A 26,054-nucleotide genomic window follows, 5' to 3' on the forward strand; every position below is an offset into this window, starting at 1 on the left:
GAGGAGGGCCGAGGGGGGGTCCAGACAAGACCGTGGTTTCACATAAATGTATATGGGTATTCGCTCACTCACGCTCACTCATCGTATTTATGAGGTTATTGTTAACTGGTAACTAGACCGCAGCGACAACTGGTGGTGCCGCGAGAAACGAAATTTGCACTCGCTAAGCGACACGAATAATCGTGGCTCCCAGCATAGGAGTTTCCAGACACTGACAACACTAGCGCGCTCGTGGCCGAATTTCGAACTACAACCATCATATATCTTTTTCGTCGATTTCAGGGTCCAAATTTATCATGGTTCTCCTATGCCGTTCGGCCTCCTTAACTCTAGGCTCTCCTAATGTACAGATGTCATGGTATGGGTTGAATTAGTGTGAAGTTAGACGGGGGATTCCAAGGCTTGCTGAACGCGTTCTCGAATTATAAAAAGGCGTAGGCTGCCGAATCTTTTCTGGGAGGCGTGGCCAGCTGTGAAGTGTAAGTTGAGAATAAGATTTGATGCACAGATCACTGCGGTGGTTTTAATTTTGGTAGTGTCTTCATTCAATTAGGTGATTCGGCGATACCGGCGGCGACACCGATTGAGTTATATTATCAGGTAATCCGAACGAGTGTTTTTTGGAACGAAGTTTTGGAACGAAGTTCCTTATCGCTCGTTCACCGTAGGGGCTAGGCGGAAAAAAACGACACCAAAAAACCGACACTTTTTGGCTATAGTGCTCGTTTGCTATAGTGCGCGCGATCTCCCTCTCTCTCTCTCTCTCTCTATTCCAGCGTGTGCGCGCGCTCTCTCTCTCTGTCTCAGCGCTTGGGGTGGGAGACGGCAGCAGCGGTCTCTCTCACTCACAGCGCACGACTATACTTCGCCCCTCTTTCTCTCTCCTACAGCGTACAACTATACTTTGGGCCGCAGCGCGCTCTCTCACAGCGTACGTCTATACTTTGCCTCTCTTTCTTTTTATATCTTTCAAAAACACATTCGTACGATTTTATTACCATTCCTTCATATATTTGATTTTTCATTTAATTATTCTTCAATTAAACGTTCTTAATTTATTCAATGAGCAGTAATATAGCGTGAGGAACTTCGTTCGTACCGGCTGTCCCATGACAGCTCTCATTTTTTTTTTTTTTTTGTTTTCTCAGTTCGAAATTCAAAATTCGAATGCTTAATACCTAGATTATTTGTTACCCAATTTGGTTAATATCTTCTTCACAAGAAATTAACCACTGATCTTAATGTGTACCTAATCAATAAAATCTGCAACTAAATCAGTTCTCGAGAAACTTGATTTGGGTGAATTATATGCGTGCTTACACAGTTATAAACATGCTTCCGAGGCAATTGGAAGCTGGACTTGCACCTGGCAGTATAACTTTAGTCTGAAAAATAACTCCTTTTGTAATAATATCCTTTTATATATTTGTCGGAAGTATCGATCGATACTAAATACACCATTTCATACCCACAATATAGAGTATTAATCACGTTTTCAGCCTCAAGTACATCTTGCAAATGAGAAATGTGCACTATGGTACTGAGCAAGCTGAATGAGGCTATGATCAAAATTGGCGAAAAGCCTACGTACGAGTTAATATCAAACGAGGTTGGAACACAATCAATCGAATTCAAGTACCGTGTTAGTTGCCGAACTGTACGCAATGGTAAAATTAAAACTGCCGTGGGCTGTGGCTTGTCCAAGAAGGAAGCAAAACAAAACGCAGCTCAAATCTTTATGCAGAATTATTTGAGTAACTTGAAGAGTGAGATGTCTGACAGTGTACAATCGCAGTTTTTTCACTCTGAGAATACTTCGTGCACTGTGAATCTAAGAGATTGTATACTGCACAATGTATTAAAGGTGAATGAATTTTGATTTTTATTTAATATCAAAATCGGCATATTTCTGAGGCAATAACTTTATGGATTAATAATAATCATTTCAGGTTCGGGCTAAGCTCTCTTGCAAAACCTCCCAACCAATTGAATTGTGTCTGCAATAAATTATATAGAAAATTGTGTATAGCTAAAGAATTTATGTTGCAGATACTTTGCGCCAAATTTCAAATGGCAACACCTACGTATACAGATGTATCAGCATCTGGTCCTTCACATGCTCCTAGTTTTACGATAAAGTGTCAAGTTCATGTATTTAACACCAAAGGCGACGGTAGTACAAAAAAAAAAGCCAAGTTAAGGGCGTGCGAAAAAATGATTGCACAATTGATGGATGCAAAACAGTATTTCGAAATTTTTGAGTCCTCACAATTGACAGAATCAGCAAACATCTATTGTTTCTCCAGAGATTTGAAAGTACCGGATTCGTCAAAACCAATTGGTGTATTTGGTAGGCGAAAACAAAGTTCCACATTATCTGAACCGCTTCTTGGCAATGCCAAACTTTCCAGTAAATTACCTATCCTTAACGGTAGTTCTTCTACGTTAAAAACTGTAATTTCCAACAATCATCAGATATCTGATTGTGAGAAAAGTAGAGAAAGTTGTTACACTTTAGACGTGAATACGAACCTGATAAATTTCGAAAATGTTTCTCTGCAGAAAAGTGTTCCCATGAAAACTAAATATAAGTCCCTCGACTATTTACCTTACTGTGTCGATAACGAAGCTTCAAGTTTGTACGTAGATAAATCTAAGGAACTTTTAATTTATGCAGAAGGAAAAAAGGCAATAAAAAGAATGAACGACACTTTGCAAAGCGTAGAAAAACAGCTGTATGATGAGATACGCAATACTCTAACAGACTCTGATTCAACTTTTAAAGAAACTGTAAAACTTTTGTCTTGCTTGTACACAGTATCCATTAGCGCCAAATCTCCTTTTATGATATTTGATTGTAAATCTAACTCTGAGTGTACCGATCAAAGTATCAGAATCGGGTGCTTGGCCAAATTGCTGCAGAATCGCATAGAATATATGGAAAAAAGTATTCAGATACTTTGATAGGTACCTGAGTTTATATCAATGATATTTTTTTTATCCGTTATCGATATTTTTTTCTACTGTTTTTTTTAAATACTATCGTTAATGCTTTTATTTGAATTTCAGTCGACAAATAATATTGACAGTTGGCAGGTATGCATCTGTTTAATTATATGATACAGTACAGATTATAGGTAGTATTTGTACTATTTTTTATGTTTCTTTGCGCTCCTTTCTTTAAGATAATGCTATATTGTGATATTAAGAAAAAGATATTTCTGTAAAAATATTCAAACAGAGGACTTTCAAAATTATAAACGTTACGTACTCAGCGAATTTCCGTTTCCTTATCTTTGTACATGTAGCATGTTTTTAGACAATAAGCATGGAAAATTGCATACCCTTTTGTTACTAATTTGTATTATTATTCAAGTACATATAAGTATTTCCACTCTGATCAAATATTTTTAATGATAGATGACGGGAAATTTTATTATCCAGTTTGCAATCAAGTAATGATAATTAAGATTTCTTACGTGCCTTGAAGCACTTCCAGTAAAATAATAAGTGACGAACATCGAACCGCGAGTCGGTGAAAATCGAATATGATAAACAGTTGAACAAAACCTTTAAGGTTCATGGTAATCAAAAAAATTCTGTTAAAACACATACAATACAATTATATATGCCCGCACAGCACATTCGTGTGATAATTTATTTATTTTTTTTCTTAAAAAAAAATATTACATCTGTAACGGTCACGTTTCTGTAATTATTTCAGTCGGGTTTTTGTAATATTGTAGAAACGTCATAATGTCTGTACAATAAAGTAAGATTTTTCAATGTTTTTGTAACAATTCTGTTTTACGCTGGTGTAACATATTTATAAAATTACCTTGATATTTCCCGGGTGAAAAAAAGGAATATTTATAAAATTTCGACAGAGTGAATTTGACTTCGAGATTTTATATATGTATAAAGTATTCCAAGTTTTTGACCGTAAAAAAACAGATTTTTTCGATTTCAGAGCTCAAACCTCAAAACCTGTGATCCCTTTGGCAGAAGATCTAGATTTAGTAGAATTTCTATGGATTCTTCATGATTTAAAATTAAATACTGAATGTATTCATTCAAGAATAATTATGGCTAAGCGAGTGAGGCAGGACAAAAATTTTAAAAGTCGGTGCTTGGCGCACGTTTGTCATCATTGTCTTCGTTGGCTATCGTTTGAGAAACAGTATTGCGTTTCGAGTTGCCGTGCAACTGTGTTTACGCAGAACGTAGAATATTTTTGCTATATCGAAGAAGTTAAAATTATAATATTTTTTATACCAATCAATCAAAACATTTAGATTATCGTACGGAAACGTTACACACACAATATGACAGAATATTTATTACAGATATGAATTTTTTTTAAATAATCCACAAAACAAACAGCCTGGTAACCTTATTTTGGAAAAATTTGTCTAGCAGTAATTGGATGGAAAATATTGGTATATTGGTCGGTGTTACTGTTTGTACGTCTCTCAACATTCTTGGATAGTGACTTGATTGCGAACCGAGCCAGAGACTAGTTCATAGAAGTTTTGGGTTGCTAGTTTTATTATTAGTTGTATCATATACTGTGAAGTAGTGCAATTTGGTGGTGAAAAGTAAATATGTAGTTGTTATTTTCTTTGACAACAGAATTTTAAAATAGGGCTGAATAGAATTCAATTCATCATATGCAAATCACACGATTAGTCTTTCAGAACTTATTACAGAGATAGAATATTTTGTTAACATGTCAGCAAAAAATGTACAACAAATCTGCAATGATCTAACTCGAGAAGCCATATACTTATGAACAGGTATGAACAATTTATAGGGTGGCTGAAAGAATGGCCAAAACAAATGACTCTGAAGACGGACTGTGAAAAAAAATATTGTTACATACTTGCCAAGAAGGATAATGTTTATTGCTAGGGCAGCTGCTGAAAGGCTGAACAAACATTTACGAGCAGCGATATTTTGGAAGAAGACTTCATAGTATGTACATACGAACTGCTTCTTTGTTACTCACTCTGCGAACAGAAGTAAATGAAAATCTAATTTATTTTTAATACGCGTTCAATGCAAGCAATGGATAACAAATTATGCTGAATATTTGAAACACTCCCTGAGAAGACGACAAAAATTTCTATTACATCTAACTTTATTGGAATGCAGCCTTCAGCGTAAAAAATTATTAAGTTCAGGATAGACCATTTCCGTATTGTGAGAAAAAATATTTCTGATAGCATTATCACTAATCCGACTACTTTATTCATACGTAGCATCTGCCAACACAGGAGCTGCGACAATTACGACTGGCAAGTGAGCAGCCGGCTTCATCGAGATGTATTGGGATTAACGAGTATAAAAGGATGTTTAAATAAGGAAGAAAATGAAGAAAAAAATTAACGTCTTATCACATAAGGTAAAATAAATATATAATATATATAAGGTATAATTGTATGTACTGTAACGTGGCGTTTTCATTTCCCGTTTCAAGGTCATTCAATAACGGATAACTGAGAGACGTCATCCCAGAAAAAGGGACAAACTTAAACAATCGTCTTTCGAGGACTCTCAAACTCGATTGGGAAGCAAAATTACATTACGATGATCTTTTTTTTTATGTACACTTCTTTTCTCGACGTGTTTAAGTCCGAGGACTTAACTGCCAATCAAGTAAATGTATGATCGACGTACGACACTCGATAGACTAACACGAAATGGTCAACAGCAGAGGCTACAAAACTAACAACGAGCATTTTTTTCTTCCTTCTACGCTCAACTTCTGAACACATCAGACGTCTCCCGAATTTTATTCTGTGTTAGTTAGATTCTCCCGTCCGGGTCCGTCTAGTTGGTTCATTTCCTAGATTATCGTACCACAGTTTTTACTATCGTTCACTAATGTTTTGCTAATTTAAGTCAGCTAATTGTAAGTTAAAAGTAGAGTCAGTGCCCTGCGTTCCGTTGCGTTCAGGTAAGGCTTTTGGCTTCTTACGTTAAACTACGACGTTGCTCATTAAGTGGGAGTCTTTTCGGCAATCCCTTGTAGCGAGAATCTTAAAATTCTGTAGCGTTGAAGTGCTTTGAGGCCAGTGACAAATATCGTGAGTTCTTTTGTAACTGGATCGAGTGTCTTTTGTAGCTTTGAGTCGCTGTCAGTCGTTGCGAAAAGCTTCGTTTTCATTGTCATTATAATACTCTGAATGACCGATGTTTATATCGATCCTTCGTATTTTTGGTTGCTTACGCTGTTCGTTGATTTTGTAAAATTAGGGGTCGATAATGCAGATTCCTTTCTCCTAAATAATTATGTCTCAGTTTTTTTATTTGAAATTATTCACCAAGATCCAAATTTCTTCGTTCTAAAACATTAGCTCAAACTTATTCCCGTATATTTTTTTAATATAATTATTATTAATTTAGTCAATCAGTTCCCCATTTAGTTGAGTATTTCAACCGTATATTCAAATAGAAAATAACGGTATAAATTTTGCAACAGTTTGATATTTGGCCAAGATAAATATTTTTCAGTTGAAACGAATCCCTGTAAACATCAATCAATACTGCTCAAACATTGCTACAGTATCGTAATATTGAAATTACACTTACAAAAGCGCAAAAATATTGCTGCAATCTTTTAGTAGTCTTCTTGAGTTAGAAAAATATATTCACATCACAACACATGTGAATGAATACTTTTTATTATTCTACGTGTTATCAATCTAGGATGAAAAACACCTGTTCCATGTCGTCGAACAGAAATACTGTGTTTATGGAGTAATATTATAATTTCATTCATATATATTCATCTTTCAACATGGATACACAATCTGACCTCCGGTGGACAACACTTTAATATTTTTGGAATATTACATTTAGCAATTTATACAATACTGTGAATATACTGTATCACCCGGAAAATCAACAATTTATGAATTGTCAAGAATCGTACTTAAGGTAGAAGCCATTGGTCAATAGGTAGGAGAAATTTATATAGGAGTATAGAAATTTTTGATACTGCAGTTTTCTGTAATGAAAAAACTGCTTGTGAAATAGAATATTTAGCCTTCTAAGAGATGGAGAAGCAATTCCAATAATACATTATTGAATTTTTACTATTTTTGTACACTTTAGAAAAATGAATATCAAAAACAGACTTCAGTACATTGCAGTTGCACCATTGCTATATTTATTGGCATTCGTGAACTGAAATGAAAATTCCACCCAAAGATTGGCGTTCCCTTGTATTCTGTTTCCTTTTTAGATAAAATGGCGTACAACTTTACTTCGAGATCCACCTGCAATGCTGACTTCTTGGGGCCGAGCTTGGCAGATATTTGTAGCGGATCTTCCTTCGTTTTGTTCATGTCACTTCTAAACACATTCGTACGTGATAAAAATAAAATATCTGGGATATGCGAGCGCATAAAGCCGATCGAACGACCCGATCCTGAGTACGACTTTGTCGTAATTGGTGGTAAGTGTAACATAAACAATGAAATATGGAAGATCCTTTTTGCCTACAGGAACAATGTAACATTTCCAGTGGATTAGCCTGGAATTATTCTTGCATCTGTGAATAGTAAAGTAATTAAAACACAAGATCTTTACTGTCATTGTGTCAGGTGGTGCTGCCGGTTCCGTAGTGGCTTCAAGACTTAGTGAAATTTCAAAGTGGAAAGTTTTACTAATCGAGGCTGGTCCTGACGAGCCTACAGCTGCGGAAATCCCTAGTTTCTTCATTGGTGAGTGTATCTAAAGTATTCGAAAACCCTGTGAGTAAATTGAATTCCAGAAGTTTGTCAAACTTCTGATTCCTTAAAGACGATCTCATCAGCTGGGGCTACCAGACGACGAACGAGAGCCACGCCTGTCTTTCCACGAATGGTTCGTGCTCTTATTCATCCGTGAAAACTCTTGGCGGAAACACGGTGCACAACGCTATGGTGTATCTGCGAGGAAACCCTACGGACTACAACAACTGGGCTGCTCTTGGCAACGAGGGTTGGTCATGGAACGAAGTTAAACCATTCTTTCTGAAAGCAGAGAACAACAGTGAAATACACAGAGTGGGAAGATTTTGGCACGCCACGGGAGGACCGCTCACGGTTGGAAGGTTTCCGTATCAACCTCCCATCACATATTCGATCCTCGCTGCGGCTAAAGAAGCAGGCTTTGGCGTCAGTCACGATTTAAATGGGGATGACCTCACTGGTTTCAGTATAGTCCAAACCACGAACAAACACGGAGTCAGACGCAGCAGTGCCAGGGCTTATCTATGGCCGGCCAGACACCGTAGGAACCTCCACGTGTCCTTGAACTCCACCTGCACCAGAATCATAATTGAAAATGGAGCAGCAGTCGGCGTCGAGTACTACCAGGTTGTGGTGCTGCCTCGATCAAAAGAGCTATAATAATGCATCCTATTGACAATGCATAAATCATTCTCAACACTTTAGCTCGATCAAGTCAGTAAAGTATTGTTTTCCAGAATGGCGAGTTCAAGACGGTTCATACATCGCGGGAAGTGATTCTCTCCGCCGGCAGTATCAAATCACCGCATGTTTTGCTTCTCTCCGGTGTTGGACCTCAAAATCACCTCAAGTCCATGGGGGTCGAAGTGGTGAAGAATCTGCCTGGCGTTGGAGAGAATTATCACGACCACTTATATTACCAAGTCACCTTCACGGTCAACGAAGCTGATATCTATGACAATAACTGGGCTGCGGCCAGTGAGTATCTCGCTTTTCAGACTGGTCCTTTGTCGGCTACTGGACTGAATCAGGTACTGGGTGTGATTTCGTCTCCCGCGACGATGCCTGACTATCCCGATACCCAGATCCAATGCGGAGGATATCTCCCGACCTGCGCACCAGGAGAGATTGGCGCTCTTCAGAGCACCGGACGACGCACCGTGACCTTTTGGTCAGGATGGGAACATCCCAAGAGCAGAGGTGCTTTGATTAACAAATTTCATTCCCTTGAATTTATTTTAGACAGTGTCCTGCATTTTTTATGGACTTGGGAAGAGGACTTGGAAAAATTTTCATGGCTTAGAATCCACCTAGCATATCTATTATCGTTCAAGTCGAAATCTACATCGTGTTCCAGGTAGAATCAGTTTGGCGTCAAAGAACCCTTTTCAATATCCAGTCATCTGGGGAAACTTTCTGGACAATTCTGACGATGTCGCCGGCCTAGTTCGAGGCATAAATTTCATACTAGCCTTGGCCGAGACGAAGGCATTGAAAGCCCACAACTTAACTCTGTCCAATACGCCTTTAGAGGCGTGCTCCGATCATCTGTTTCCCAGCGATGAGTATTGGGAATGTGCCGTTCATCAGAATATGCTCCCCCAATCTCACAACGTCGGTTCTTGCAAAATGGGTCCTCCCTCCGATCCCATGGCAGTTGTCGATCCCCAGTTACGAGTCTACGGAATAAAGGGACTTCGCATTGCTGATGCTTCTATAATGCCTCAGGTCAGTATCGCGTAAACATTTATTCGTTCTTCTTATTTCATACCCGTACCTAAAATCATCTGCGACCGTGGATTAGAACACGAAGTGCACTGTGATACCATACAAGTGCACGCAAGTCATGGAATGTCTGAAAATATTTTTGGCTAATTGTACAACGGCATTTGGAGATACACGGTGAGCACTTTGTGCGACATTACTCACCCGACTACTTCATCTACAGGTGATATCTGCTAACACTGCAGCTGCGACCATGATGATTGGGGAGCGAGCAGCCCACTTTATAAAGACATATTGGGGCGGACATTAAGGGATTTTTTAATGGGGATGGAGAAGAGAAGAAAATTAACGTCTCGTCGTTTTCATGGGGTCTTGAAATGTGTACAAAACATACCACAGCAGAGTTTCGCTGATCATCGCTGCCTGGAAGTCATTAGCTATATTTCAGGTGAAGGGATGATTAATGGAGTAAATTGTGAGACGCGACATCGTGTTTTGATCGCTTTCGAAAATGTTAACGCTCCAAGTGGTCTAGCAATATATGTATAATATAATATATGTATAATATTGTTCAACTTACTAGTGCACATTCGATCTAATAGACAACACACAATCGTTTCATTTTTTACCTCTTGGCATGACATGGTCTTTCCCTCTAGAAATTTATCTTCAGGATAAACGATTGACAGAATCAGCAGACAGCCGTGAAATCTATTGTTTCTCCAGAGATTTGAAAGTACCGTATTCGTCAAAACCAATTGGTGTATTTAGTAGGCGAAAACAAAGTTCCACATTATCTGAACCGCTTCTTGGCAATGCCAAACTTTCCAGTAAATTACCTATCCTTAACGGTAGTTCTTCTACGTTAAAAACTGTAATTTTCAACAATCATCAGATATCTGATTGTGAGAAAAGTAGAGAAAGTTGTTACAATTTAGACGTGAATACGAACCTGATAAATTTCGAAAATGCTTCTCTGCAGAAAAGTGTTCCCATGAAAACTAAATGTAAGTCCCTCGACTATTTATCTTGCTGTGTCGATAACAAAGCTTCAAGTCTGTATGTAGATGAATCTAACGAACTTTTAACTTATGCAGAAGGAAAAAAGGCAATAAAAAGAATGAACGACACTTTGCAAAGCGTAGAAAAACAGCTGTATGATGAGATACGCAATACTCTAACAGACTCTGATTCAACTTTTAAAGAAACTGTAAAACTTTTGTCTTGCTCGTACACAGTATCCATTAGCGCCAAATCTCCTTTTATGATATTTAATTGTAAATCTAACTCTGAGTGTACCGATCAAAGTATCAGAATCGGGTGCTTGGCCAAATTGCTGCAGAATCGCATAGAATATATGGAAAAAAGTATTTAGATACTTTGATAGGTACCTGAGTTTATATCAATGATATTTTTTTTATCCGTTATCGATATTTTTTTCTACTGTTTTTTTTAAATACTATCGTTAATGCTTTTATTTGAATTTCAGTCGACAAATAATATTGACAGTTGGCAGGTATGCATCTGTTTAATTATATGATACAGTACAGATTATAGGTAGTATTTGTACTATTTTTTATGTTTCTTTGCGCTCCTTTCTTTAAGATAATGCTATATTGTGATATTAAGAAAAAGATATTTCTGTAAAAATATTCAAACAGAGGACTTTCAAAATTATAAACGTTACGTACTCAGCGAATTTCCGTTTCCTTATCTTTGTACATGTAGCATGTTTTTAGACAATAAGCATGGAAAATTGCATACCCTTTTGTTACTAATTTGTATTATTATTCAAGTACATATAAGTATTTCCACTCTGATCAAATATTTTTAATGATAGATGACGGGAAATTTTATTATCCAGTTTGCAATCAAGTAATGATAATTAAGATTTCTTACGTGCCTTGAAGCACTTCCAGTAAAATAATAAGTGACGAACATCGAACCGCGAGTCGGTGAAAATCGAATATGATAAACAGTTGAACAAAACCTTTAAGGTTCATGGTAATCAAAAAAATTCTGTTAAAACACATACAATACAATTATATATGCCCGCACAGCACATTCGTGTGATAATTTATTTATTTTTTTTCTTAAAAAAAAATATTACATCTGTAACGGTCACGTTTCTGTAATTATTTCAGTCGGGTTTTTGTAATATTGTAGAAACGTCATAATGTCTGTACAATAAAGTAAGATTTTTCAATGTTTTTGTAACAATTCTGTTTTACGCTGGTGTAACATATTTATAAAATTACCTTGATATTTCCCGGGTGAAAAAAAGGAATATTTATAAAATTTCGACAGAGTGAATTTGACTTCGAGATTTTATATATGTATAAAGTATTCCAAGTTTTTGACCGTAAAAAAACAGATTTTTTCGATTTCAGAGCTCGATCCTCGAAACCTGTGATCTCTTTGGCAGAAGATCTAGATTTAGTAGAATTTCTATGGATTCTTCATGATTTAAAATTAAATACTGAATGTATTCATTCAAGAATAATTATGGCTAAACGAGTGAGACAGGACAAAAATTTTAAAAGTCGGTGCTTGGCGCACATGTGTCATCATTGTCTTCATTGGCTATCGTTTGAGAAACAGTATTGCGTTTCGAGTTGCCGTGCAACTGTGTTTACGCAGAACGCAGAATATTTTTGCTATATCTAAGAAGTTAAAATTATAATATTTTTTATACCAATCAATCAAAACATTTAGATTATCGTGCGGAAACGTTACACACACAATATGACAGAATATTTATTACAGATATGAATTTTTTTTAAATAATCCACAAAACAAACAGCCTGGTAACCTTATTTTGGAAAAATTTGTCTAGCAGTAATTGGATGGAAAATATTGGTATATTGGTCGGTGTTACTGTTTGTACGTCTCTCACCATTCTTGGATAGTGACTTGATTGCGAACCGAGTCAGAGACTCGTTCAAAGAAGTTTTGGGTTGCTAGTTTTATTATTAGTTGTATCATATACTGTAAAGTAGTGCAATTTGGTGGTGAAAAGTAAATATGTAGTTGTTATTTTCTTTGACAACAGAATTTTAAAATAGGGCTAAATAGAATTCAACTCATCATATGCAAATCACACGATTAGTCTTTCAGAACTTATTACAGAGATAGAATATTTTGTTAACATGTCAGCAAAAAATGTACAACAAATCTGCAATGATCTAACTCAAGAAGCCATATACTTATCAACAGGTATAAACAATTTATAGGGTGGCTGAAAGAATGGCCAAAACAAATGACTCTGAAGACGGACTGTGAAAAAAAATATTGTCACATACTTGCCAAGAAGGATAATGTTTATTGCTAGGGCAACTGCTGAAAGGCTGAACAAACATTTACGAGCAGCGATATTTTGGAAGAAGACTTCATAGTATGTACATACGAACTGCTTCTTTGTTACTCACTCTGCGGACAGAAGTAAATGAAAATCTAATTTATTTTTAATACGCGTTCAATGGAAGCAATGGATAACAAATTATGCTGAATATTTGAAACACTCCCTCAGAAGATGACAAAAATTTCTATTACATCTAACTTTATTGGAATGCAGCCTTCAGCGTAAAAAATTATTAAGTTCAGGATAGACCATTTCCGTATTGTGAGAAAAAATATTTCTGATAGCATTATCACTAATCCGACTACTTTATTCATACGTAGCATCTGCCAACACAGGAGCTGCGACAATTACGACTGGCAAGTGAGCAGCCGGTTTCATCGAGACGTATTGGGATTAACGAGTATCGAAGGATGTTTGAATAAGGAAGAAAATGAAGAAAAAAATTAACGTCTTATCACATAAGGTAAAATAAATATATAATATATATAAGGTATAATTGTATGTACTGTAACGTGGCGTTTTCATTTCCCGTTTCAAGGTCATTCAATAACGGATAACTGAGAGACGTCATCCCAGAAAAAGGGACAAACTTAAACAATCGTCTTTCAAGGACTCTCAATCTCGATTGGGAACCAAAATTACATTACGATGATCTTTTTTTTTATGTACACTTCTTTTCTCGACGTGTTTAAGTCCGAGGACTTAACTGCCAATCAAGTAAACGTACGTGTTGGTCTATCGACGCACGACACTCGATGGGGTAACACGAAATGGTCAACAGCAGAGGTTACAAAACTAACAACGAGCGTTTTTTTCTTCCTTCTACGCTCAACTTCTGAACACATCAGACGTCTCCCGAATTTTATTCTGTGTTAGTTAGATTCTCCCGTCCGGGTCCGTCTAGTTGGTTCATTTCCTAGATTATCGTACCACAGTTTTTACTATCGTTCACTAATGTTTTGCTAATTTAAGTCAGCTAATTGTAAGTTAAAAGTAGAGTCAGTGCCCTGCGTTCCGTTGCGTTCAGGTAAGGCTTTTGGCTCCTTACGTTAAACTACGACGTTGCTCATTAAGTGGGAGTCTTTTCGGCAATCCCTTGTAGCGAGAATCTTAAAATTCTGTAGCGTTGAAGTGCTTTGAGGCCAGTGACAAATATCGTGAGTTCTTTTGTAACTGGATCGAGTGTCTTTTGTAGCTTTGAGTCGCTGTCAGTCGTTGCGAAAAGCTTCGTTTTCATTGTCATTATAATACTCTGAATGACCGATGTTTATATCGATCCTTCGTATTTTTGGTTGCTTACGCTGTTCGTTGATTTTGTAAAATTAGGGGTTGATAATGCAGATTCCTTTCTCCTAAATAATTATGTCTCAGTTTTTTTATTTGAAATTATTCACCAAGATCCAAATTTCTTCGTTCTAAATCATTAGCTCAAACTTATTTCCGTATATTTTTTTAATATAATTATTATTAATTTAGTCAATCAGTTCCCCATTTAGTTGAGTATTTCAAACGTATATTCAAATAGAAAATAACGGTATAAATTTTGCAACAGTTTGATATTTGACCAAGATAAATATTTTTCAGTTGAAACGAATCCCTGTAAACATCAATCGATACTGCTCAAACATTGCTACAGTATCGTAATATTGAAATTACACTTACAAAAGCGCAAAAATATTGCTGCAATCTTTTAGTAGTCTTCTTGAGTTGGAAAAATATATTCACATTACAACACATGTGTATGAATACTTTTTATTATTCTCCGTGTTATCAATCTAGGATGAAAAACACCTGTTCCATGTTGTCGAACAGAAATACTGTGTTTATGGAGTAATATTATCATTTCATTCATATATATTCATCTTTCAACATGGATACACAATCTGACCTCCGGTGGACAACACTTTAATATTTTTGGAATATTACATTTAGCAATTTATACAATACTGTGAATATACTGTATCACCCGGAAAATCAACAATTTATGAATTTTCAAGAATCGTACTTAAGGTAGAAGCCATTGGTCAATAGGTAGGAGAAATTTATATAAGAGTATAGGAATTTTTGATACTGCAGTTTTCTGTAATGAAAAAACTGCTTGTGAAATAGAATATTTAGCCTTCTAAGAGATGGATAAGCAATTCCAATAATACATTATTGAATTTTTGCTATTATTGTACACTTTAGAAAAATGAATATCAAAAACAGACTTCAGTACATTGCAGTTGCATCTTTGCTATATTTATTGGCATTCGTGAACTGAAATGAAAATTCCACCCAAAGATTGGCGTTCCCTTGTATTCTGTTTCCTTTTTAGATAAAATGGCGTACAACTTTACTTCGAGATCCACCTGCAATGCTGACTTCTTGGGGCCGAGCTTGGCAGATATTTGTAGCGGATCTTCCTTCGTTTTGTTCATGTCACTTCTAAACACATTCGTACGCGATAAAAATAAAATATCTGGGATATGCGAGCGCATAAAGCCGATCGAAAGACCGGATCCTGAGTACGACTTCGTCGTAATTGGTGGTAAGTGTAACATAAACAATGAAATTTGGAAGATCCTTTTTGCCTAAAGGAACGATGTAACATTTCCAGTGGATTAGCCTGGAATTATTCTTGCATCCGTGAATAGTAAAGTAATTAAAACACAAGATTTTTACTCTCGTTGCGTCAGGTGGTGCTGCCGGTTCCGTAGTGGCTTCAAGACTTAGTGAAATTTCAAATTGGAAAGTTTTACTAATCGAGGCTGGTCCTGACGAGCCTACAGCTGCGGAAATCCCTAGTTTCTTCAATGGTGAGTGTATCTAAAGTATTCGAAAACCCTGTGAGTAAATTGAATTCCTGAAGTTTGTCAAACTCCTGATTCCTTAAAGACGATCTCATCAGCTGGGGCTACCAGACGACGAACGAGAGCCACGCCTGTCTTTCCACGAATGGTTCGTGCTCTTTTTCATCCGCGAAAGCTCTTGGCGGAAATACGGTGCACAATGGTATGGTGTATCTGCGAGGAAACCCTACGGACTACAACAACTGGGCTGCTCTTGGCAACGAGGGTTGGTCATGGAACGAAGTTAAACCATTCTTTCTAAAAGCAGAGAACAACAGTGAAATACACAGAGTGGGAAGATTTTGGCACGCCACGGGGGGACCGCTCACGGTTGGAAGGTTTCCGTATCAACCTCCCATCACATATTCGGTCCTCGCTGCGGCTAAAGAAGCAGGCTTTGGCGTCAGTCACGATTTGAATGGGGATGACCTCACTGGTTTCAGTATAGTCCAAACCACGAACAAACACGGAGTCAGACGCAGCAGTGCCAGGGCTTATCTATGGCCGGCCAGACACCGTAGGAACCTCCACGTGTCCTTGAACTCCACCTGCACCAGAATCATAATTGAAAATGGAGCAGCAGTCGGCGTCGAGTACTACCAGGTTGTGGTGCTGCCTCGATCAAAAGAGCTATAATAATGCATCCTATTGACAATGCATAAATCATTCTCAACACTTTAGCTCGATCAAGTCAGTAAAGTATTGTTTTCCAGAATGGCGAGTTCAAGACGGTTCATACATCGCGGGAAGTGATTCTCTCCGCCGGCAGTATCAAATCACCGCATGTTTTGCTTCTCTCCGGTGTTGGACCTCAAAATCACCTCAAGTCCATGGGGGTCGAAGTGGTGAAGAATCTGCCTGGCGTTGGAGAGAATTATCACGACCACTTATATTACCAAGTCACCTTCACGGTCAACGAAGCTGATATCTATGACAATAACTGGGCTGCGGCCAGTGAGTATCTCGCTTTTCAGACTGGTCCTTTGTCGGCTACTGGACTGAATCAGGTACTGGGTGTGATTTCGTCTCCCGCGACGATGCCTGACTATCCCGATACCCAGATCCAATGCGCAGGATATGTCCCGTCCTGCGCACCAGGAGAGATTGGCGCTCTTCAGAGCACCGGACGACGCGTCGTGGCCTTTTTGTCAGGATGGGAACATCCCAAGAGCAGAGGTGCTTTGATTAACAAATTTCATTCCCTTGAATTTATTTTAGACAGTGTCCTGCATTTTTTATGGACTTGGGAAGAGGACTTGGAAAAATTTTCATGGCTTAGAATCCACCTAGCACATCTATTATCGTTCAAGTCGAAATCTACATCGTGTTCCAGGTAGAATCAGTTTGGCGTCAAAGAACCCTTTTCAATATCCAGTCATCTGGGGAAACTTTCTGGACAATTCTGACGATGTCGCCGGCCTAGTTCGAGGCATAAATTTCATACTAGCCTTGGCCGAGACGAAGGCATTGAAAGCCCACAACTTAACTCTGTCCAATACGCCTTTAGAGGCGTGCTCCGATCATCTGTTTCCCAGCGATGAGTATTGGGAATGTGCCGTTCATCAGAATATGCTCCCCCAATCTCACAACGTCGGTTCTTGCAAAATGGGTCCTCCCTCCGATCCCATGGCAGTTGTCGATCCCCAGTTACGAGTCTACGGAATAAAGGGACTTCGCATTGCTGATGCTTCTATAATGCCTCAGGTCAGTATCGCGTAAACATTTATTCGTTCTTCTTATTTCATACCCGTACCTAAAATCATCTGCGACCGTGGATTAGAACACGAAGTGCACTGTGATACCATACAAGTGCACGCAAGTCATGGAATGTCTGAAAATATTTTTGGCTAATTGTACAACGGCATTTGGAGATACACGGTGAGCACTTTGTGCGACATTACTCACCCGACTACTTCATCTACAGGTGATATCTGCTAACACTGCAGCTGCGACCATGATGATTGGGGAGCGAGCAGCCCACTTTATAAAGACATATTGGGGCGGACATTAAGGGATTTTTTAATGGGGATGGAGAAGAGAAGAAAATTAACGTCTCGTCGTTTTCATGGGGTCTTGAAATGTGTACAAAACATACCACAGCAGAGTTTCGCTGATCATCGCTGCCTGGAAGTCATTAGCTATATTTCAGGTGAAGGGATGATTAATGGAGTAAATTGTGAGACGCGACATCGTGTTTTGATCGCTTTCGAAAATGTTAACGCTCCAAGTGGTCTAGCAATATATGTATAATATAATATATGTATAATATTGTTCAACTTACTAGTGCACATTCGATCTAATAGACAACACACAATCGTTTCATTTTTTACCTCTTGGCATGACATGGTCTTTCCCTCTAGAAATTTATCTTCAGGATAAACGATTTCCTAGATTACTAAATGCATAGCCTAAAGGTAAACTTTGCTAAAACCCTGTTCATTAATAACCAAGTTTTCGATACAATACGCGTAAGTAAATTCCATTCGTGTATGTAGGTCAAATTATTAGTAATTTCACCTCAACTATTTGAACAACTCTCACTGCCCTGTATAGGATTATAACAACACGATCCCATTTACTACGTCTTATCGTAAACTCTCCTTTTTCATTCCTATTTATTGTTGTTACGTGGAAGCATTTCTGATTTATTAATAAATCAATTATAACCACAGGTCGTTCATTCCAACCCTCACGTAACACGGATTTTAATGCAAATTTTGGAGTAATTGTTACAAACTTGGCGAGTCTTCGGATCAAATCGAGTTAATAAATCGTTTATGACTCCGTAAATGCTCTATAAATGTTTATAGTTCCAAATTCGGATCCGCCAATGACTGTAATTAAGACAGTCACCGTGAAGACAATTATACGTAATTTATTCCAGCAATAAAGCTTTATTCACCTATAAGATCCAAGTTGAAGACATTTAATAAAAATTTAGCACTGTAACAATCTCAATAGAATTTCAAAAGAACACTAAAATAATGAGAAACCGTTCAACTGTGAAAAAATTTGTTACTTGCATTGTACTGATGGTTAACTGAATCCTGACAAAATAATCGATCTTAGGTAGTATACGTAAAAGCACAATAAGCAATTCCCTGACTTTTTTACCCGTATGGAATATGAAAATTATGTTTTGACGATTGCTGGATAGAAGTTTCACATCCCTGCTGATATATTTTCATTATTCCATATCGCTCGAATTTACTGCAGCTTATTTTCCCGTCATAATTTATTCAAAGGGTTTAAAATTTCTATACTTCACGTACACAAAATTATTGTATGTTTTTTAAAGATAAATGATACGTTGTGTGAGTCACCTGTTCAAATTTTGATAACTTTGCGTGACCGTGGCACTTGTAACAATATCTTGAGCGACGATATTTGTTACACTGGTGCAGTCTCGCGATTTAAAGCTTTTCTCCCTCAATTATTTTTCTTTTAATTCTTGCTTGTATTATTACGCTGCTATACTTAGCACACATCTGGGGCGTCAGAAAAGAATTTTTAGACAAACTTGAATCAACTCACCTGCTTTATTTCAAAAGAATCTTCCATCTACCCGACTGTAATCCACATTATCTTCTTCGACTTGAATTGGACCTACCCCACATATCTCTAGAAATACTCAAGCACGCATACAACTGGTTAATTAAAATACTCGACATGAGTGAAGACCGACTGCCCAAGCTCTGCTTGATTCGACTTATTCAACTATCTGCTAACTATAAAAACCCAAACTTAAATTGGATTCTACAAGTAAAGTCACTGCTGTCCCGTATTGATGAGGAACAAATGTTTGATGATATGAACGCATCTCATTGGAAGGTAAACAAGGACAGGTTCCTCGACAAATTTCGCTCATTCCTCAATCTCCAAGACCTTAAGCGCTACTCAGAGTCTAAATCATGCCAATCACCTATACCAAGGTCACTAGGAGATCTGCTCCCTAAATACCTGACGAGGGGCTCGTTCCACTCAATAACACCAAAGCTACAGCCAAGAGTCGCCAATATATACTCGTGCAACATATCCACGAAGCTGGGGGCAATTAAATTAAAACCGACAGGACAATGCCGCTTCTGTTATAACTTAGAATACGAAACAGTAGCTCACTTTGTCATTAATTGTGCATCCTTCAACGCTCCTCGCTCTAAGTACCTGCAAATATCCAACGAAGACGGTGACTATCTCAACCTAATTATAATTTTGGATGACCACTCCACATCTGGCTCCAAAAATTTATTAAACTACCTAACAGCATGCTCAGATTTATTGAACAGTCTCATCACAAACTAGCTCTGTTCAACTTTTCTCTTTTTTCTTTTTCTTTTTCTTTACTGAACAGCCTCAAACTGTAATTAGATTTAAATACACTGCTTTATACATAAGTTTTTCTATTGTTAATTCCAAACTTATTATTATTTGTTATACCATACGATCTCTTAAAAGTGTATCAAAGATATGTATCTTAAAAATCACTATAAATAAATAAATGAAATAAATAGTTAATAAATAAAATAAAATAAACTCGTATTATTACTCTGTTCTTAGTTTTATGACTAAATTTATTTCTAATTTTATTATTTATTTCTGTACCTATGCTCGTTATATCTCTCAACAAGTTATGGTCGGCTCTCGGTTCTGTGAACACCGATTTTTTTACTTTTCCTCCGCGCGGCGAACTTTTAGTCGGTGGCAACCGACAATAGTCTTGTGAAATGCGTTAGAACACATATTCAAACATGCTTGTAGAACCGAACACAAAATAAAGAAAAAAATGTATCTATAAATTTATGTAATCAAGACAAACAACGGATATAAATAACTTTGAAAGGCTTCAAGTGGTCAGATTTCAATTCATCGAATTAGCTTATCGGCTTTCGTAATCTTTCAAAGAATTAAAGTATAAATATACGATTTTTGACGTGTAAATCGAACTCGGTTAATGCGGGTAACATCGATTACTCAAAAATATTGTAATCGCTCAGATTCCGATGAGCATGGTAAGAAGTTTGACCAGGATATTGCCATGCTCATGATCGTAATTCGTGGAAATTTTTTTGTTGAACATTTTGAAATTATTGCAATTGCATAATCAACGTGGAAATTTTTCGCCTTGAATGTTAATTATGCAATTACAGTAATATAAGCAACCGATATCATTATAAGTATTAGTTCAAAACATGAGGAAAACGTTACTTGTTACCCATAGGTTGCTATAAATATTGATGCATAACATCGTGGATGTATATTTTGATGCTGCAATAGCAGACACGACGTGTCTACTTCCACATTATACTGCGGGTCTGACGTCAGAGTCTGAATTATTAAAAATTTTGCACAGGTCTCTTGTCAGATAGCAAAAAGTCGCTGTCAGGGAAGATTCTGTACTGACTCTGTAGAAAGACGTCCCGTAGATTTTTCTCCAATTTAAATTTTTAAATTAAATGCTACATGGGTTGATGTATAAAACACTTACTTCCAATCCAGAGTATAAGTTGGGCTTGAACGATCAACGGTACGTGTAACTCATGAAAGTTCCATTAAGTACCAATCAAATTTTTAATATTTCTCTGTATATCATCACATCTTTCGAGTTTGGCAGCACGAATTGTATGGACTGTAAGCATTCCCCGGACATTATACACGCGACTAGTGATTAAAGGTATGGTAACCAGGAAAAAAATATCGTTCGTCACCTGAGGTAGCTTTTGTAATGAGGATTCTCCATTACGAGAAAGAAGCGAATCCGATCGTTGGATTTACATTCCGGTGCAGGCTGATGAAAGTTATTTCTATTAACCATTACTATTCTCGAGAGGCCTTGTTCACTTTTAACTGGACTTGTATTTAACAGAAATGGAGTACGACTACACCTCGTCGGAATCCTGCAATGCGGGCCTCCTGGGGCCGAGCCTGGCGAGCATGTGTAATGTCACCTCGTATTATTTCTTTCTGTCGATTCTAGAGACATTTGTAAGAAGAAAACAACAAATCGCTCAAACCTGCGAACGCATCACACCTATCCATATCCCAGATGCCGAGTATGACTTTGTCGTAGTGGGGGGTGAGTTGTTTTATGAAATAAACGGTTTCCTCTTAAATGAAAAATTTCATTACGCATCAATGCTACGAGAGTTGAATAAGGTAAGGAGAATATCAATGCATTTGCAACACAACCTGTGCTGTTTTCGTTTCTAGGTGGAGCAGCCGGTTCTGTCGTCGCTGCAAGACTAAGTGAGAATCCGTCCTGGAAAGTTCTGCTTGTTGAGGCAGGTCCGGACGAACCAGTAGGTGCATCCGTTCCGGGTTTCTCTTCCGTTATAGCCCGTAGGTGTACCAGCACATCCAAAAATCCTGTTCCGCTAAGAAGTTCAAAAAATCTGTGAATCTTATTTTGATAGAATCATCTATCGAGTGGGGATACCAGTCGAAGAACGAGAGCTACGCTTGTCTCAGTTCGAATGGTAGTTGTCAGATCTCTGCAGCCAAAGCTCTCGGTGGAAGTACGATACACAATAGTATGATATACCTGCGCGGCAGCCCGTATATATTCGATCAATGGGCTGCAATGGGTAACGAGGGATGGTCGTGGGAAGATGTCCTACCATTTTTTAAGATGTCCGAAAATAACGGTGAGATCGATAGTGTTGGTCGAGAGTATCACGGCACGGATGGACCGCTTTTTGTCGAAAGATTTCCGTCCAAACCACCGTTTGCAAATGTAATACTCGAAGCGGCCGAAGAGGCGGGCTTCGGGGTCAGCAATGACCTCAACGGAAAGGATAGATTCGGCTTTGCTGTAATCCAAGCAACGAGCCACCACGGTGCGAGACGCAGTAGCGCCGCGGCTTATCTGCGGCCAATCAGACACCGCAAAAACCTCCACATAACTCTCAACTCCACATGCAGCAGGATTATAATCGAGAATGAACAAGCAGTTGGCGTCGCATATTACATGGTGATGATGATTCCTCTCGTAATTCTAACTATTTTTCTATCGTGTTGGTCATCCTCCTTGGTCCGTGTGCCCTATCTTCCTCACCTGTCACTACCCCTTCCTCACTCTATTAATAGTAAATAGTAAATCAATCTTATGCTTTAGACTGTAGATTCAATTCTAATTTTAATTTCATTCTCAAGTATGTTACTTAACGTTCGTTCTTTTATTTTTGCTTCTCTTAATTCAATTCGGTTTCATTTTAATTTACTTAATTCCTAATCTCAGCTATCGAAAAAAATGTTTCCTGTTTCTTCTCTTCTTTGTGCTCAGTGTTAATAACTTTTTTCTTCGAAACCTTATGTTTATCTTCTCAATTTCATCTCTTGTTGATCTCGCCATCCGCAACTTGATTTATTCTCCCTGCGTGCTGTTTAAACTTAATTTTAAGAGATTGTATGACATCTCATTTTGTCTTTACCCCACAGTTTTAATCGGGCATAGATAAAATGCATCACCCATTCATTCATTCATTTTACCTCGCTCACAATTGTAACGCCACAGGGCACTTGTCTAAGGCACAGAATCACCGCAACACATCTCGTCCGATATCTCACACATTTTCCCCAACTTCGCAATTCCTCGTTCACTATCTTCCTCACCCCTAATTATCCCACTCACTGGGTCGTCCACTCGCTCAGACCACCACCCTGTAGTTTCAAAGATCGTTAATGAGGAGTGAATGATTTTGCAATAATTACAAGCAGAACGGCAAGTTGTACACGGTACGCGCATCCAAGGAAGTCATCGTCTCCGCAAGCGCCGTTGAGTCTCCTCATCTTCTACTCCTCTCTGGAGTTGGGCCGGAAGAAGATTTGAAATCCAAGGGAATCGACGTGGTCAAAAATTTACCTGGCGTTGGCATGAATTTCCATGATCATATCGCATTCCCGATTGGGTTCACCATAGACGAGCCTGACGTCTACGACAACAACTGGGCTGCTCTCGTTGAGTATATTGCTTTCCAAACTGGTCCCTTGTCTAACATTGGACTCGCTCAGGTTATGGGATATCTACCGTCTGGAATAACGACGCCCGGCCTTCCGGATATCCGTATTAGTGGCTCGGGTTATTATGCTGCTTGTGCACCTGGTGGAATCGGTGAGCTTCAGAGCGACGGTAAACGCAACATCGTCGTTACGTCCCGGTACACGCACCCCAAATGCAGAGGTACGTCTGACTATCTGAATTAAAGCAACAGATTGATGACACCTATAATCAAGAGCCCAGAGCCCATGAAGGAACTGAAGATGTTATCTATTCCAGGAAAAATCAGTCTGGTTACACCGGATCCTTTCGAATATCCTTCAATCTGGGTAAACTATCTCTGCGATCCTGACGACGTTGCTGGGATTGTAAAATCCATCGAATGTACTCTGAAATTGGTTGATACACCAGCCTTGAAGGCCTACAACATGACCTTGGCCGTAACACCTCTCGAGGCCTGTTCAAATTACACTTTTGCTTCCACGGAATACTGGGAGTGTGCGGTTCATTACAGTGCAGAAGGAGATAGACACTATTCAGGTTCCTGCAAAATGGGTCCTGCATCGGACCCACTCGCAGTTGTCGATCCTCGGCTGCGAGTTTACGGCGTAAAGGGATTACGCGTTGCGGATGCTTCCATAATGCCTGAGGTTAGTTTTGAGTTGACGTACTTCGGTTCATCCGATAAAGCGCAGACTTGGTTTCCAGAAAAAAAAGCAAGATGTAACAAATACTTCATCTATCAGCTCTACTAATTATATCTAAATCCGATCTCACTGTTCTTTCTTCATCTTTCTTTCTCTTATCTACGTGTAATCCAACATTGTCAGGGATCTGTGTATATATATACATCAATATTACTCTACTCTGTTCTACTAATCTTTCGTAAATAAGACCGGTGATATGTCAACGAGCGATAGTGGCATAACTTTATTTACAGGTGACCACTGCTAATACCGGAGCACCCTGCATCATGATTGGAGAACGAGCTGCGCAAATGATCAAGCAGGATTGGAAATATTCGGACACAATATGATAATTTCCGGAATTGGGTACAAGGGACCCTATCCACAGTAATAGCAACGGGTGTGAAGATAATACATAATATACAATCAATATGTTATCAAGACATGTTTAATTAGTAACTACTCGAACCTTTTCAAGATGTCCTTATTTTCATCTTACGATAATATAGCAATTAAAGGTTGTTGCAATCAAAGATAAAAAAGAAAAGAAAAGATTTACCCATCATCGTCGTCAAAAAAAAAAATCTCACAGAGTACATTCGTCGGTAGTATAATAGCGTCATATTCAGATTCATTGGCCCTACAATCGAGATTCGAAGAGTTCGTACCAGTATCAACGTATTTTTAACCAAAGTCACAACTGTAACAAGGCTGTTGATAATACCGAATGGTATATGCACAGAATACGTGTACAGACCGTGAATCTCGCAACATTACTAAACATGTCAAATTATACTGCATAGTAAGACCTTGATGAAAACCTGCAATGTCTCAAGTCGAGACGATGTTTTCACCAACTGAATAGAATGATATTTCATACAACCAAGTGTATAACCTGTTCTTTATCGAAACTAGTAAACATTTTGCGTTCTAAACAATTAAAATTAACTGCTGTTTTATTGAACCGAAAGTGTGCTGAAAATTGCCTCGACAAATGTTTTCCCAACATTGGCACCTTTAATCTAGAGTATAAATTGCGCCTTTGCCCTTCCACCATTCCAATATCACTGCCAAGAAAACTTCTTGAGACCTGTTCAAATTACATTTTTGCTAGCAGAAGATATTGGGAGTGGACGGTTCATTACCGTAAAAGTGGAGAAAATCACTACTGAGGCTCCTGATATATGATTTCCAACTTGCGAGCACCGCGACCTTGTTCAGTAGAGTCCTGTGAGGTTGTGAGTCTCAGACCGAACGTCACTTCCGGACGCGCTGTACTTCAACTCATTCGAGTTCCACACCTTCCGAATATCATTTCGTTTAGGATATGTTTTATTAGCTGTTCAGTAAATCCCAAAGCAGCACTGTTTTTTTCACCCCAAGATATTCCTCTAGTTGTCCAAGGCGACAATTTATTGAACGACATTATTTATATTATACTCATATTACAGTGAAAACCATTTCCTCCCTTAAACTAAAATGTCACGTACAGACCGACAACGGTTGTCATAAAACGTCAAGTTAAGTTAGTACCGAGAACTGAGTTAAGAAACGCTGACGAAGTACCTGAAGACCATTTAGGTTAACTCTTTTTCTGTTAAGCTGAAATTTTCATCATTTAATTAAGAGAAATTATGTACAGTAATGTTTATTAATCCCTTCCTTTACTCTGCTCGTGCATATTCGTCAACTTGAGCATTTCGGTTTACTCTATTTATT

The 26,054-nt window shown here is 38.1% G+C and overlaps 4 protein-coding genes across 13 annotated transcripts; all 4 read left to right on the top strand.

Moving 5' to 3' along the window:
- Window positions 1-302: 302 nt before the first annotated feature.
- On the top strand, window positions 303-4,784 carry LOC138190661 (uncharacterized). 4 transcript variants are annotated; one of them, XM_069134505.1, is made up of 4 exons: window positions 303-479; window positions 554-600; window positions 1,500-1,864; window positions 2,050-4,784. In XM_069134505.1, exons 3-4 carry the CDS (start codon window positions 1,526-1,528, stop codon window positions 2,962-2,964), a joined length of 1,254 nt encoding a protein of 417 aa, XP_068990606.1. In that variant the 5' UTR covers window positions 303-479; window positions 554-600; window positions 1,500-1,525; the 3' UTR covers window positions 2,965-4,784. The 4 variants fall into 4 exon arrangements, with proteins under 4 accessions (XP_068990606.1, XP_068990605.1, XP_068990609.1 ...); XM_069134504.1 differs by having other exon boundaries at window positions 303-600; XM_069134508.1 differs by lacking the exon at window positions 554-600.
- A 477-nt stretch (window positions 4,785-5,261) lies between these two features.
- LOC124214709 (glucose dehydrogenase [FAD, quinone]-like) lies at window positions 5,262-10,085 on the top strand. 2 transcript variants are annotated; one of them, XM_046617287.2, is made up of 7 exons: window positions 5,262-5,404; window positions 7,250-7,462; window positions 7,611-7,730; window positions 7,810-8,366; window positions 8,477-8,939; window positions 9,097-9,467; window positions 9,688-10,085. In XM_046617287.2, exons 2-7 carry the CDS (start codon window positions 7,255-7,257, stop codon window positions 9,772-9,774), a joined length of 1,806 nt encoding a protein of 601 aa, XP_046473243.1. In that variant the 5' UTR covers window positions 5,262-5,404; window positions 7,250-7,254; the 3' UTR covers window positions 9,775-10,085. The 2 variants fall into 2 exon arrangements, with proteins under 2 accessions (XP_046473243.1, XP_046473234.1); XM_046617278.2 differs by lacking the exon at window positions 5,262-5,404 and adding an exon at window positions 5,736-5,959.
- Window positions 10,086-13,266: 3,181 nt separating this feature from the next.
- LOC124214697 (glucose dehydrogenase [FAD, quinone]-like) lies at window positions 13,267-17,978 on the top strand. Of its 3 annotated transcripts, none has more exons than XM_069134502.1 (7): window positions 13,267-13,288; window positions 15,143-15,355; window positions 15,504-15,623; window positions 15,703-16,259; window positions 16,370-16,832; window positions 16,990-17,360; window positions 17,581-17,978. In XM_069134502.1, exons 2-7 carry the CDS (start codon window positions 15,148-15,150, stop codon window positions 17,665-17,667), a joined length of 1,806 nt encoding a protein of 601 aa, XP_068990603.1. In that variant the 5' UTR covers window positions 13,267-13,288; window positions 15,143-15,147; the 3' UTR covers window positions 17,668-17,978. The 3 variants fall into 3 exon arrangements, with proteins under 3 accessions (XP_068990603.1, XP_046473217.1, XP_046473225.1); XM_046617261.2 differs by lacking the exon at window positions 13,267-13,288 and adding an exon at window positions 13,626-13,852; XM_046617269.2 differs by lacking the exon at window positions 13,267-13,288 and adding an exon at window positions 14,654-14,856.
- A 3,064-nt stretch (window positions 17,979-21,042) lies between these two features.
- On the top strand, window positions 21,043-25,203 carry LOC124222270 (glucose dehydrogenase [FAD, quinone]-like). 4 transcript variants are annotated; one of them, XM_069138055.1, is made up of 8 exons: window positions 21,043-21,180; window positions 21,268-21,327; window positions 21,520-21,729; window positions 21,864-21,992; window positions 22,067-22,623; window positions 23,370-23,832; window positions 23,929-24,299; window positions 24,590-25,203. In XM_069138055.1, the coding sequence occupies exons 3-8, from the start codon at window positions 21,522-21,524 to the stop codon at window positions 24,683-24,685; spliced, it is 1,824 nt and encodes a 607-aa protein (XP_068994156.1). In that variant the 5' UTR covers window positions 21,043-21,180; window positions 21,268-21,327; window positions 21,520-21,521; the 3' UTR covers window positions 24,686-25,203. The 4 variants fall into 4 exon arrangements, with proteins under 4 accessions (XP_068994156.1, XP_068994154.1, XP_046489057.1 ...); XM_069138053.1 differs by having other exon boundaries at window positions 21,043-21,332; XM_046633101.2 differs by having other exon boundaries at window positions 21,043-21,327.
- The last annotated feature ends 851 nt before the right edge of the window (window positions 25,204-26,054 follow it).

Source organism: Neodiprion pinetum, chromosome 1 (genome assembly GCF_021155775.2).
Source record: "Neodiprion pinetum isolate iyNeoPine1 chromosome 1, iyNeoPine1.2, whole genome shotgun sequence".
Lineage (NCBI taxonomy): Eukaryota > Metazoa > Arthropoda > Insecta > Hymenoptera > Diprionidae > Neodiprion > Neodiprion pinetum.